The sequence below is a fragment of the Podarcis bocagei genome (assembly GCF_964188305.1).
Source record: "Podarcis bocagei genome assembly, chromosome: 3".
NCBI classification, from domain to species: Eukaryota; Metazoa; Chordata; class Lepidosauria; order Squamata; family Lacertidae; genus Podarcis; species Podarcis bocagei.
The window spans coordinates 55,604,834-55,617,593 of NC_138127.1; the positions used below are offsets into that span (position 1 = coordinate 55,604,834).

The 12,760-nt window shown below is 44.8% G+C and overlaps 1 protein-coding gene across 5 annotated transcripts in view; it reads left to right on the top strand.

Moving 5' to 3' along the window:
- Window positions 1–935: 935 nt before the first annotated feature.
- The window catches only part of TMEM181 (transmembrane protein 181), a 29,453-nt gene continuing 17,628 nt past the window's right edge, over window positions 936–12,760 (top strand). The window contains exons 1-4 of one of the 5 annotated variants that reach the window (XM_081187545.1): window positions 936–1,519; window positions 7,379–7,423; window positions 8,924–9,027; window positions 12,658–12,713. In XM_081187545.1, coding sequence (XP_081043671.1) covers window positions 1,374–1,519; window positions 7,379–7,423; window positions 8,924–9,027; window positions 12,658–12,713 — 351 coding nt within the window. In that variant the 5' untranslated portion in view covers window positions 936–1,373. Of the gene's footprint in view, window positions 1,520–3,675; window positions 3,826–4,998; window positions 5,039–7,378; window positions 7,424–8,923; window positions 9,028–12,657; window positions 12,714–12,760 lie in introns of those variants that run through there. The other 4 variants (XM_081187547.1, XM_081187549.1, XM_081187546.1 and 1 more) reach the window with 4 other exon arrangements.

A 12,760-nucleotide genomic window follows, 5' to 3' on the forward strand; every position in this document is an offset into this window, starting at 1 on the left:
GCAGAGCGCCATCGCCGCCCCTCCCCCAGCCCAAAATGCACAGGGTCGGGCTGCATGCCTCCTGCCCTCCCTCCCGAGCAAAAGCTCCACCCAATTTCCTTCGGAGCTGATTAATAGGCGCAGCACGCTCTCCCCTATTCGCTCACGAGGAGGCGGCACCACTTTATTTGCATATTCATGAGCTTATTTATTATTCATGAGCTTTCCCGGGCCCCCCCAATATTTTTTATAAGTCCGCGTCCCTGGTTCTGATTTTGCTCTCAATGCAAGCCAACTATTTGGAGTGGTAGGATTCTGCCACTTAGGTCAGACTTGAAATGTAGGCGGAGCCAGAATTTTTTGGTTGACAGGACAAATTCATGGAGGATGAGGTTTTATTCTAATTCCACTATTGAAGGAAATATGCCTCTGTACCAGTAGCTGGGACCCACTCGGGCCCTGCTTTTGGGCTTCCTGTGGACATCTGGTTGACCATTTTGAAAACAGAAATACTAGGTGGGCCTTTGGTCTGATTCAGTGCGTCTCTTATGCCCCCCCCCCCTTCCAAGAACTGCCCATTTCTTGCCTGGTCTTTGCTTGGAAACTGATGCTTTAAAATTGACAGGCAGCTGCAGGTATTGTTTCTATGCCGCCCTAATGTGTTCCTCAAAGCAGAGCCAAGCCTCATGTTCTGAACTGATATTCCAGTAGCAGGGTGCTTCCTTCGGCAGGAACCAAACACATATCGGGCAAAATACCAGCTGATGGAGAAACCGCTCTGCTTGCGAGGAATACTGAGTTGCCAAATGAGGGCCTCTGCCCCCCTCAAACCATTCCATGTGTAAACGTGCCTGAAAAACATCACGGGACCAGTTTCCCAGGGGCCATTTTGCCACCAGTCCCCAGTGGCGCTGTCCACGGTGCTGATTCTTTTCCAGCTCCACCTGGTCCGTGGACCATGGGGATTTTATCTCGTTAAAAACAACCACCACCACCACCGTACATTATCTGCCAGCCTCACCTTCCCTGCTCTTTGCGCGCATTGAATAACAAAAGCCCTCCGCGTCCCCTTAGAAAATGTATGGGGCTTCAGCAGCCAAAGCAGAGCTGGAGCCGCCGCCGCCCACAAAACTCCCTTCGGCGCCCAGTGGCGGCGCTCTGCCGAGAAAGGAAGAGAGGAAAGCGGAGGGTCGCTCCAAGCGGCGGCCTCTCGGCCATTGCAGCTCTCTCCCCCTCGGCAGCCCGGCTCAGCGCCGAGGAGCTCCACACCGAGGCCCAGGCGCCACCGGGGTCTCCATGGCCGAGCGCGGGAGGCGGCGGCGGGCTTAGAGCGGGGCCCCCGGGGGTTGCTGCTGTCTCCGCGGCCGCTGGCTGGGTGAGGAGGGGCTGGCGCGATGTCCGGGTGCGGGATGGAGGCGGATTACCCCGCCTTTGAGAACCCGCTCTGCGGCGAGCTCAAGCACATTTGCAAAAGGATCAGAGAGACCTACAAGGAGATCAAAGAGGACCTGACCCCTTATAAAGATGATCGCTACTACAGGTAAGACGGGGGGGGCGAAGGGAGCAGCGCGCGGAGGGATGGAGAGGGAAAGAGAGGCCTCTTTATTTTCTAGGGAAATAGCTGTTTGCATCAGCGGTCTGGCCAACCCCTGCTAAAAATGCTTCTTTAAATACAGCACGTAGGATTCAGAAGCAGCTATTCATTTATGAGCAATCCCATGGGGAATCCTTATTTGCACGCACTTTGGGGGACGTGATTTGCAGACTGAAGCCTTCCCACCCACCCCTCCTCCTCCTCCTCGCCTGCTGCGACAGTCTTTTCGCTCCCGCGCCGCCGCTTTCTCAGTACCAAGGATGGAGATGGTCCAGAGTTTCAATATGGCTGCTGGGAAAAGGAGAGTTACCTTCTTCCAGAGAAGCTACCCATTTTTGTTCCTTTGCGATTAGGTTTTGATGAGTCACTTCAGAGAGTCCCTGAAAGGGAACGAGTTGCTTGTGTAAGGAAAAGTGGGAAAGGGAAAGAGTTGCTTGAGTAAGATTCCCGATGGCATTTTCTAAATGTGGAATCTGGGTCTGGGATTCTTCTCGACTCTGATCATATTCCACCACCCCCCTGCCTGGAAAAGCTGAGAGGGATTTCCCCCACCCCATCACCACCGAAAGAGCCCATGATCCTATTGTAGTTACATGGGGTTGTAATGTAAACAATCAGGGCTCCACCTTCTCTCCCATGAGTCCTCAGGATCCAAGAGCTGTGGGTCCTTTGCTTTCCCTAAACCTTCTCCTGTCCATATTCAGGTTTTCCCCCACCTAATAGCTGATTTCCCTTTCATATGAAGAAGAAAACTACCTTTCTGAAATTTTCAGAGTTCGACAAAATCACAGGAGCAAGGTGTCCCACTGAGTCACAAGCCGGGGAATATCCTCTGTGTGGAATTCCATGAAATAGATGGTTCCTATACATACTACAGGGACGCGGATGGCACTGTGGGTTAAACTACAGAGCCTAGGTCTTGCCAATCAGAAGGTCGGCGGTTCGAATCCCCGCGATGGGGTGAGCTCCCGTTGCTCCTGCCAACCTAGCAGTTCGAAAGCACGTCAAAGTGCAAGTAGATAAATAGGTACCGCTCTGGCAGGAAGGTAAACAGTGTCTCCGTGCGCTGCTCTGGTTCGCCAGAAGCGGCTTAGTCTTGCTGGCCACATGACCCGGAAGCTGTACGCCGGCTCCCTTGGCCAATAAAGCGAGATGAGCGCCCCAACCCCAGAGTCGGTCACGACTGGACCTAATGGTCAGGGGTCCCTTTACCTTTACCTTTATGCATACTACATGCATTACTAACTAAAGTCTTTGCGGAATTTTATTTATCCACGTGGTTCAGGTTCCAGCAACTCTAACCATAAAGAAATACAGTTAAAAACAACAGCCCTCCTTGTAATACTGGATGAAATCCAGCTCCACTAAATCCAGTGAGAGGTTTGCCGTTGACATCAACAAAATGAGAATTGCATCCTTTACCTACAGTATTAAGTCTTAGCTCATATCCCTTGATGAAAGGCACAGCTCTGTGTATATTTACTCAGAAGTTAAGTTTCACTGTGCTTAATAGGGATTGTATTGTAAATTACGGGTCTGCTGTATAATAAAAACGGAGATGCAAGCCTTAAGAAATATAAAATTAGAAATTAAGTAATAAGCAGGTCCAATCTTATAAGCCAGGAAATGCCTGCTTCTATCTGAATCACTGTGGCTCGTCACATTTTGCCTTTTGTACCGTCAGGACAGATAAAGGCTATTGGAGGGTTTATTATTAAAACGATTTTTTATTATTATTTTAAGTGTGTATACGTGTGGGGAAATAGAAGGTAAGATTTGAGTGGCGTTGCTGAGAGCTAAATATATGCCTCTCTTTCCATGGGAGATAGCGCTGTGTGCGTATGTGTGATTGAGATACTTGAAAACTACAATTCCCATGTCTCCTTGCGAGGCGCACTGCCATGGAACTAACTGTTCTGAGGTAGTTTCGCCCCTGGCGGTTTTCAAACTGACAGCCGTTCGCAGAAGGAGCAACGCGCAGGCGCACACGCTCTCTGCCTACGGGCACACTATACTGACAGGCGCTCACAGGGTGTTTTCCGAGGTGTTGCGGCCCCGCCCCCGGTCACGGCCCCGCCCCCTACAGCGCCCGAGAGGCGGAGCTGGCACGTTGGGTGACGCACGCGGAAGTGATGTGCGCAGCTGGCGCTGCCACGGAGCTTGGCGGGCGGGCGGCTGCCGCTTAGCTTGGGAGAGACCCACTGCCGGAGTGGAGGCGGCGTGGCGCGCATGCGCAGCATGGATATGGATTTGTGAGTTTTGGGGTAGCGGGACCTGCGCTGAGGGGTGGGGGTGCGCGGTAGTTGCGCAGGCCGTGGAGGGAACCCTGACTTACCTGAGCCTATTCCTCTGGCCGGACCACACGGGTTGCTGAGCGAGTGTTGCCCCGCCCCACCCGGCGTAATAAGCCGGAGCGTGTAGTGCTTTAGGCACAGATTTGGAGGAGGAAAGCGCTCCTCTTTCCCTGCCTTGTGGGGCTGGCGAGAATTGGGGGGCTTAGGCTATACGAGAAACTCTGTCTAACCCAGCGACCTGCTGATAACAGTGTCCCAGAAGCTCACAAGCGGAGCAGAATGGGAACAGCTCCCTCACTACCTCCCTATTTTAGCTAAATCGGAGCAAGCTGGGAAGGCAGCAGTTCCCCTGAACATACACAGACTGCTTGCTTATTGTGGAATAGTTGCCGCCACCCCCTTTGCCTTTATAATTAGTGTCAGAGCCTTGGGTCAGCAGGTGACAGGTGTCATTTGAATATGTCACAGACTTTGAGCCACAGCGCTGTTCATTTTAGAAACAAATCATTTGAGGAATGGATCCTTATTTCCTCTAGCTCCTTTATTGCTTAGTGATTGTGAGAGGCAGGGAGAGCTGTCTGAGCACGTGTGTCATATTTGTACCACTCATAAAGGCCTGTTGTGCATTTGGTGAGCTGGGTAGTGTTAACTTATTTTTGACAGAAATGCTCAGTGGAAGAGAGTTGCCTCACATTGTCCCCAAAGCCATGCCAACGTAAAGGCTGGAGTCTGGGCAGTTGTTGGCTCGAGTTGTACACAAAAGTTAGCTCAAATGTTACAGTGAAGCAGGATAAGACATTTTCAGGCACCACATATCTTAACATAGGTACCACACATGGAGTCCTGTGTTCAGCTCAGGGTGCCACAATTTACGAAAAATATTGACAAGCTGGAATATGTGCAAAGGAAGGTGACCAAGATGCTAAAGGGTCTGGAAACCAAGCCTTATGAAGAACAGTTGATAGAATTGGGTTTGTTTACCCTGGAAAAGAGGGGACAGATATGATGCACATCTTCAAATATGTAAAGGGCTGTCACATGGAGGATGGAGCAAGCTTCTTCTCTCCTGCTCCATAGGGCAGTACCTGAACCAGTGGCTTCACGTTACAAGAAAGGAGAGTCAGTCTAAACACCGGGAAGAACAGTATTCTGGAACAAACTCCTACAAGAGGTGGTGGACTCTACTTCATTGAAGATTTTTAAGGAGAGGTTGGATGGCCATCTGTCATGTATAATCTAGTTGAGATTCCTGCATTGCAGGAGGTTGGACTAGATGACCCTTACGAGTCCCTTCCAACTCTGTACTTCTATGATTCTATAACTTCTGCTATTGCATTTAAAGTGGACTTTTATCAGTGATGAGATCCAGGAGTTTAAAAAGTAGCTGAGACCCTCTAGATCTTCCTGTAGATGAAAGCTTCCCTCAAGCTCCAATTCACACATGTTAAAGAGAAGTGCTGTTCTTTTGCACTCCTTGTTTCTTTAAATGTATGAACTGTCTATGAGATAGTTTGAAACTAGCTCTTAGTAGGACTGCTGTGGTATTTACAATGTTTGCAAATGTCTTAGGAAAGATCTGTTTAATAAGCCGAGTTCAGGGTGCTTCTGATTCTTGTTTCTCCTCATACTTCATACAAGTTTAATAAATTTAATAAATAATACCTATTTTCTGCTTGTGACCTTTAGAGAGAATGGAATGATTTCTCTGCCTAATTATCAGAAGCAACTTTATAAAATGTGTGGACAAAAGTTCACAAAACTGGTTTTGGCTCTAAAGTTCTTAAAACAAACACACACAAGCTATGATTCAAGGCCACTAGATCATTTCCTTGCTCTCCTTTCAAGGAAACTGACTCTCTTTTTTGTGTTTCCTGCTGAGGACCTGAAGGCTTATTCCTCTGTAGAAAAGTCAACTTAAATGTTGGGTAGCAAGCAAGTTAACCAGTGTCTCAAAATGACCATGGCTGTAAGAGGTGGTATTACCTTCGGTCCCCAGCAGATTTTGACAATGGCTGCTTGAAAACCAGTGCTGTGAATAAGGTAGATAAGTTTTAGACAACATGCTGCACTGAAAACTCATGGTACCTGACATGTTCTTCAGGAATTGAGTAACATTTTAGCATTTATATAGTGTTTTAACGTGTTCAAAGAGTTTATTAAAAATATTGCATAGTGGGTAAGAGAGCCTGAGCTACAAACCAGGAAATTCCAGGTTCATAGTTCACCTTGGTCGTAAGCCACTGTCTCTTAGCCTCTGGCCGCTACCTGCAATATGGGAGAAAATAATACTGAATTACCCTGCAGGGTTGTTGTAAGGATTTTAACTAGATAAAGCATGTGAAGTGCTTTGAACACTTGAAAGCACTATGCAAATTTCTTTAATTTTTGCTCTTAATAGTAATAGTTCTTGTAGCAACCAGCGGTAGGATTAGATCCACACTTTCTGGAACACAGCTCAACCTCTTAGTCACGACATTTCAGGATATATGCAGCTGATTTGCTTCACTTGCGATATGCTCATTTTAGTTACATCTCCACCTATGCACATCTTCAAATATGTGGAAGAAGATTCAGATATCCAATAATCAGCATGACCAACAGGAAAATCTCTCTGTGTTTCTTTGTTTTACTTTTGGAGAAAGCTTGGTGGTACTGCAGGAAATAAATACAGTAAAACAAATAATGTGAATTGCCTTGAGTCACATTAAGATGTCATTCTGCACACTTTTCATTCAATGTACAGCCTGACCATAAGCACGTGACTCAGAAGAAAACCTCATTGCACTTAATTAAGAATTAATTATGGGAGGTCTGGCAAAATGAGGGGGGTGGACTCTAACTGAATACTTGTTTGCCAGTGGGGAAACTGGCTGCTAGGTCCAGTGATGTCAGGTGGACTTTTTTTTTTAAGGGACACATTTTTCCAGTTCTTTGTTTTTCTATGAAAAAAGGTTCCATTTGATAATTTCAGTAGTAGCAATGAATAGACGCCAACTGCAAATGCAATATTAGGCAACCTTGGTGTTTTCAAATGTTTAGCTTTGTTTGCTAAATACAGGTAAAATAAGCATTCTGAGTTGGATTACTCTCTAGGGCAGTGATGGCCAAACTCGGCCCTCTGGCTGTTTTGGGACTACAATTCCCATCATCCCTGACCACTGTTAGCTAAGGATGATGGGAGTTGTAGTCCAAAAACAGCTGGAGGGCCAAGTTTGGCCATCACTGCTCTAGGGCATCAAAAGGTGTTCCGATGTAAATTACCTTGATTTGAAATTAATCCCCTGCCCAGCCCCACATAACTGGCTAGGACACGGTCTTAGAACTTCCAGCTACAGTTTTAAGTCACAAATATTCCTGCTTCTTTATTGTCCAAACTAAATTGATCCTGGGAGAGGTATGGGCGTACTATACGACTCCTGGTTACATGTGCTCCAAGTGAATGCTAGATAGTTCTTTTCCCTTCTTTAAATCTTCTGTTTTCTCTCTCTCCTGCTTCTCTGATGCTGCTGAGTGATGGGGTTAAGACGCCTCTCTCTTTAGGACTGTTGCATCAGAGGTAAATCAAGGACGGTTAAACCTGTGGATATGTTGTGTTCAGTCTAACATCCTTAGGAACATTTCCCCCCCCTTTTGGATCAGATTGGATTGTGGCCTTTTGAGGGTGTTGGTTTCCCCCTCTGTCTTTCACTTCAGCTTGGCTGGCCTGCATGGCTGATCTGGAGCAGCAGTTCTGTAAGCCCTTCTTGCAGTGTATCTCTGCTCCTCTGCTTTTGTACATTGCAGCCTGCATTGCATGGGAGGAAGCGCTTGTGGACTGAGGGGCATTTTGCGCTCTCTAGACCCCGGCTTTGTCGGTATAAACCATTTTGTGCCTGCAAGGTATGAAAAAGAGGCAAGCCGCACACTTTGCGTTCCCTTCCCTCGCTCTTGTCCTGCTGTCCTAAAGTGAAAAAAGGTACGGACGGCTAGTGCAAAATCAAGCTGGATCTTGTTTACGTTACTTATGAGGTGGAATAAAGTTAATCCGTCGTAAGCAGGGTGTATGGGGATAACTTGCAGGGGAAAGGGTGTGTATATACTTCACTTGCTGGTTTCTTTCTGTGATCACCCCAATCATTCTCCCCCCCCCCCCATTTCTAAGAACCCAACTGGAAGAAAAAACAGTTGGGTGGGTGTCCAAAGGAAAACAGCTTCTATGAGGGACAGTCACACTTTCATTACATGCTTTGCAGTTTGGTTCCTTTGCCTCATATTTGCTGCTGCTAAGTTTGAAGATAATTTCCTAGATGATGTTTCCCCCCCCTCTTTTTGTGAATTGCTATTTATTACCAAAAAAATCTCCTAATTTCTTATCTATGTATTTTCACATGCTTTTCGATTTCCTTGAATACCTATAATGCAGAAGTGGAAGCATTCATTCTACAAGGAAAGCATAACTTCAGGGTCCAACCTGTTTTTTGCCCTGTTATAGATGGGTTAATTTATAGATGGCTAACTGTTTATAGTTTGAAAGTCTGCTCCATAATGTATCTTGGCGTTGCCTTCCTATTGATTCAAGCACAATCTTAATGTCAGTTCATGACTGTGCATGTGGAAAATGTTGATTCATCCCTCTTGTTACCAAGTTGTATTAAGCAGCTGATATCGCAACTACTGCATATCTGTAGCATATAAGTTAGAAAAAAAGTTGCACATACATTTCAGAATTTTGACAACTTTGAGAAGATATAACCAATATTCCACAGATACAAATGTGGCTGCTTGTACCACCTGCTTAGCTATATGTAAGCTTCTGTTATGGGGCACACCAATGTGTGGGGTATGTGGTCAGAATGATAACATGCTGCCAATCTAAGCATCACTTTACAGCCGGTCCTGGTCCCTGTTGATTCAGCTTAATGATACTTGCTCCCAGGTAATTGTGTATAGGGCTACAGCCTTCGAAAAAGCCTTCCACTTTCTGATGGCACATTTTATCAAACAAAACGTAGAGTGTTTTTACTTGATACTTGGTGTGGGAAACTTGCTAACTTGTTCTTTCTCTCCTTGTTTGCAGGTTGGCCCCAATGCGATTATATACGCTGTCCAAACGCCACTTTGTCTTGGTCTTCGTTGTATTCTTCATTTGTTTTGGTTTAACCGTTTTAATAGGTATTGCAGGTAAGATTTTGTCTTTTCGGTTAAAGATTGTTTTCTCTATTTACTTGCCTCCTATTCTTTCCCATTGTTTTGCTATCAAGGCATACAGCTTGAATTTGTGCCCCTTCCTTAGGTTGAGTAGCTTAAAAGAAGCTGGCACCACCCAAAACTGACAAGGAGCAGAGATCCTGTCCACTAGCCCCAGCCATGGAGTCATTTTTGCCTATTTTATGTTGTCCTATCCATGACCACTGCAAGGTTACAAATTAGCCTTTGTCTCCATTCTCGCCATACATAGTCCTGAATCTGCGTCCTGAAATTATATTGGACTTAGATTTTAGTAAAACATAACTGCAATTTTATCCAGCCGTTGATCGTCCTTCTCAAATGTACTATGTACTGTGAGAAGTGGCTAGTGCATGCTTGAGCATTCTTTCTTTTGGAGAGACATGCCTCTCAATTGTGATGTCTCGATTTCTTATGGAGAGGTTGAGTAATCACTAGTAAAAGTGTAATCACTAGTAAAAGTGATTCTTTTGATGGATTTTTTTCTTAAGGTGATATTTTGGTATTTCATCCAATTTCTTGGTGATTTCAAATTGAGCTTTTGAACTGCTTAAAAACATTTGATGTGATAGACCCTTTTTATTTGGCTTGATACTTTTGCAGGAAGCAGCCAGGGTCAAACTACAGGTCTTGAGACATTTCAAAATGTAATGCTAAAACTTACACTATCATCAGTTGCAGCTCCACATTGCTGTACAGTGGTACCTCGGGTTACATACGCATCAGGTTACAGACTCCGCTAACCCAGAAATGTTACTTTGGGTTAAGAACTTTGCTTCAGGATGAGAACAGAAATTGTGCAGCGGCAGCTCCATTAGCTAAAGTGGTGCTTCAGGTTAAGAACAGTTTCAGGTTAAGAACAGACCTCCAGAACGAATTAAGTTCTTAACCCGAGGTACCACTGTACTTGTATCTTAGGGATGGCACTGAAATTGAAAGCAAAAGCCCATGCAGACCAAACACTTGGGGAAGCGAGGGACTACGTTTTACATATTATAAACAAATGTTAATGAGGAAATTGCATAGCAGATCGTACCCAAATGTGTGTGTTCTTGCTTAGATTTGGTAAAGCACATATGGCTCCTTTAAAAAAAAGTAAAAGGTAAAGGACCCTTGGACAGTTAAGTCCAGTCAAAGGTAACTATGGGGACACCAGACTAACACCCATAATAAAAAATGTGTGCATGATGTATTATAAAAATCTTGTACATTTCAAAGAAATGCTTTTACACTCAAAACATGTATGTATATAGTTAGTCACATTGCCAAGCAGGATAATTCCTGCAAGCTCTCTCTCCACCTCCCTCCCTATTCATAAGAGGGTGGCTGTATTGATGCTAGTCACTGGCTGCATTTGAACATCACTGTAACCTATGGTTTATACCAGGGGAGGGACAAACTGGCAGCTGTTCCTGTAAGCTTTTGTGGCCCCCCCAACCCAGGAAGACTCTCCAAAACGTGTCACCCAATTTTTCATTTTTAAATACAAACTGTTTAAAACTTTTAATATTTTTCCTCCCAAAAAATTCTTGTTTTTCTACTGCTCCCATAATGCAAACGGCTTATTTGCCCCTTAGTCTTCCCCAACTTCATCCGTTTTTAAAAGTTATTCCCCCCCCCGACTGTTCACAGAGGACCCCTTTTATGATTCTGTGATATGAAAGGTTTTTGTCACATCCACACACCCAATTTCCCCAAAACGTGTCTTTAAAAAACCTATATTTTAAACTGAATTTAATAATGAATGATAAAAAATTGTCCGAAGGCAAGCTTGAGAATTGCAGTTCTCACCATAGCCACTTTTACACTTTGGCCATGAAACTTAGGCATGCACCCTTAGGCCATCAGAGTGCGGCCATCAGCCGGCTAAAGGTGAGCCACTCCTGGCATGTCATGATGCGACTGAGTCACAGCGAGCCTCAGGCTCATTTGCTCCCCTGTCTCCATTCAGCACAGACATAGAGGAAAGAAGTTCAGAACCTTTCACTTCCAGTTCTAATTTCTCATTATTATTGAATAGATATTATCCTGCCCTCCAAATAAGATTCACTAGGGAGTGCGATCCTGTCCACAATAGGTTTACCACCGCTGATTATTCTCTATCGGCTGGGGTATTCAAATGTTATTTACATATTTAGTACAGAGACTAGTCTACACTGAAAACAGTTGTTGAAAAGAATACAAACTCTGAATTGAATACAGTTATTTGAAGACAGTAACCCGTAAGCTTCTTGCGTGCGATTCTAAACACGCATATCTAGAAGTGTCTTGTAATGGAATTTCCTTGGTACACTTGGGATTGGAGTGCCACTTTCAGTAAATTTTTATTCTCTGCTGAAACTGTGTAGTTAATAGTTTTGCTGCAGTTTTGTTGCAGTCTGAGCTACATTCCATCATGTAGAATTGCTCTCAAGCACCATATGGTACTTTGTACCATGCTGGAATGGTGGACCTGACCTTTGATATTGTGGTGAAACTTTGATGCTGTAGCTTCTTTATCTATACTCTGTTATGTTGGCAGACTGGTTTATTTGAGCCCAATTTACTGATATACATAGTTTACTTTTAAAGAGTTCAGTAGCAATAAAGGATGCTCCAGCTGTTTTTTAAAAAAAGAAAAATACTTTTTTGAGACTTCTGTTTCTTAAAACAAGATGAGAATCCAGACTGTAGCAGAATGAGAGCTCAAAGGCATAGCTGTGGGTGCGGTGTGGAAGAGCAGGATTTTCTGCAAGGCAAAGACGAGTCCGCATATTGTGGCTGACGCATCCCAGCCTGCCATTCAGACGTAGGGGGCAAGGTCTCATCTGAGATCACGCCATGTTCAAGATCTGGTTGCAAACCTTCTGTTGCAGGCAAAGCAAATCTCCTGTCTCATGTGCCTGGCATCTGAAATTCTTCATGTGAGCTTAATTCAGAGCAGGGCTGGGGAATCTGTGGCTGTCCAGATGTTGGACTAAAACTCCCATGAGCCCTGACCGTTGTCTAGGCTGGTTGGGCTTGATGGGAGTTGGTGTCTAATAGCATATGGAGGAATGCATGTTCCCCAACCCTGATACCGAGATGCTCTTTAGCTATCATGGCTAATAGATATTGATAGACCTGTTCTTCTCCCACCAGAGGAAACAACCTACTTATAGAAAGCTGCTATACTGGGGGGAACTAGGCTGGTACCCTTTTCACTGGCATATCACTTCCTGTGTGCATAGAGTGTGTTTTAAAAGTGGGAGGACCATTCAACCCTCCACTAAAACGCCCTCTAAAGTAGAACTGTCTCTGGCTATGTAGTCTATAGTCCAGTTTTGTTCTGTGGTGAGCTATACGTCTAAAGATCCTTTGATGTCTGTAGTGTATGGTAATGTGAATGTGGAACTTGACTCTGAGTCCAATTGAATTCTATCGGCATTGTGGGTAAGAAATCATCCCTTAATTTTGATGCATGTGTAAAACAGGAGCTTCTGTGTAATTTAACATTCTCTGCCTGTCTACCATTCCTGACATTTTCAGCTGATAATGGTCGTCATTAAAAATTTAGGCTATAACAGGTATTCGCATATTGAGCCCATGTCTCTGTCTATTGTATAGGTCCCAATGTCATTGAACCCTTTCAAGTGAAATCTCAGTTGAATAATGGCTCCAAGGTAAGTCTTCTTATACTGTTTATAGATTGTGCATGCTTGTTCTGACA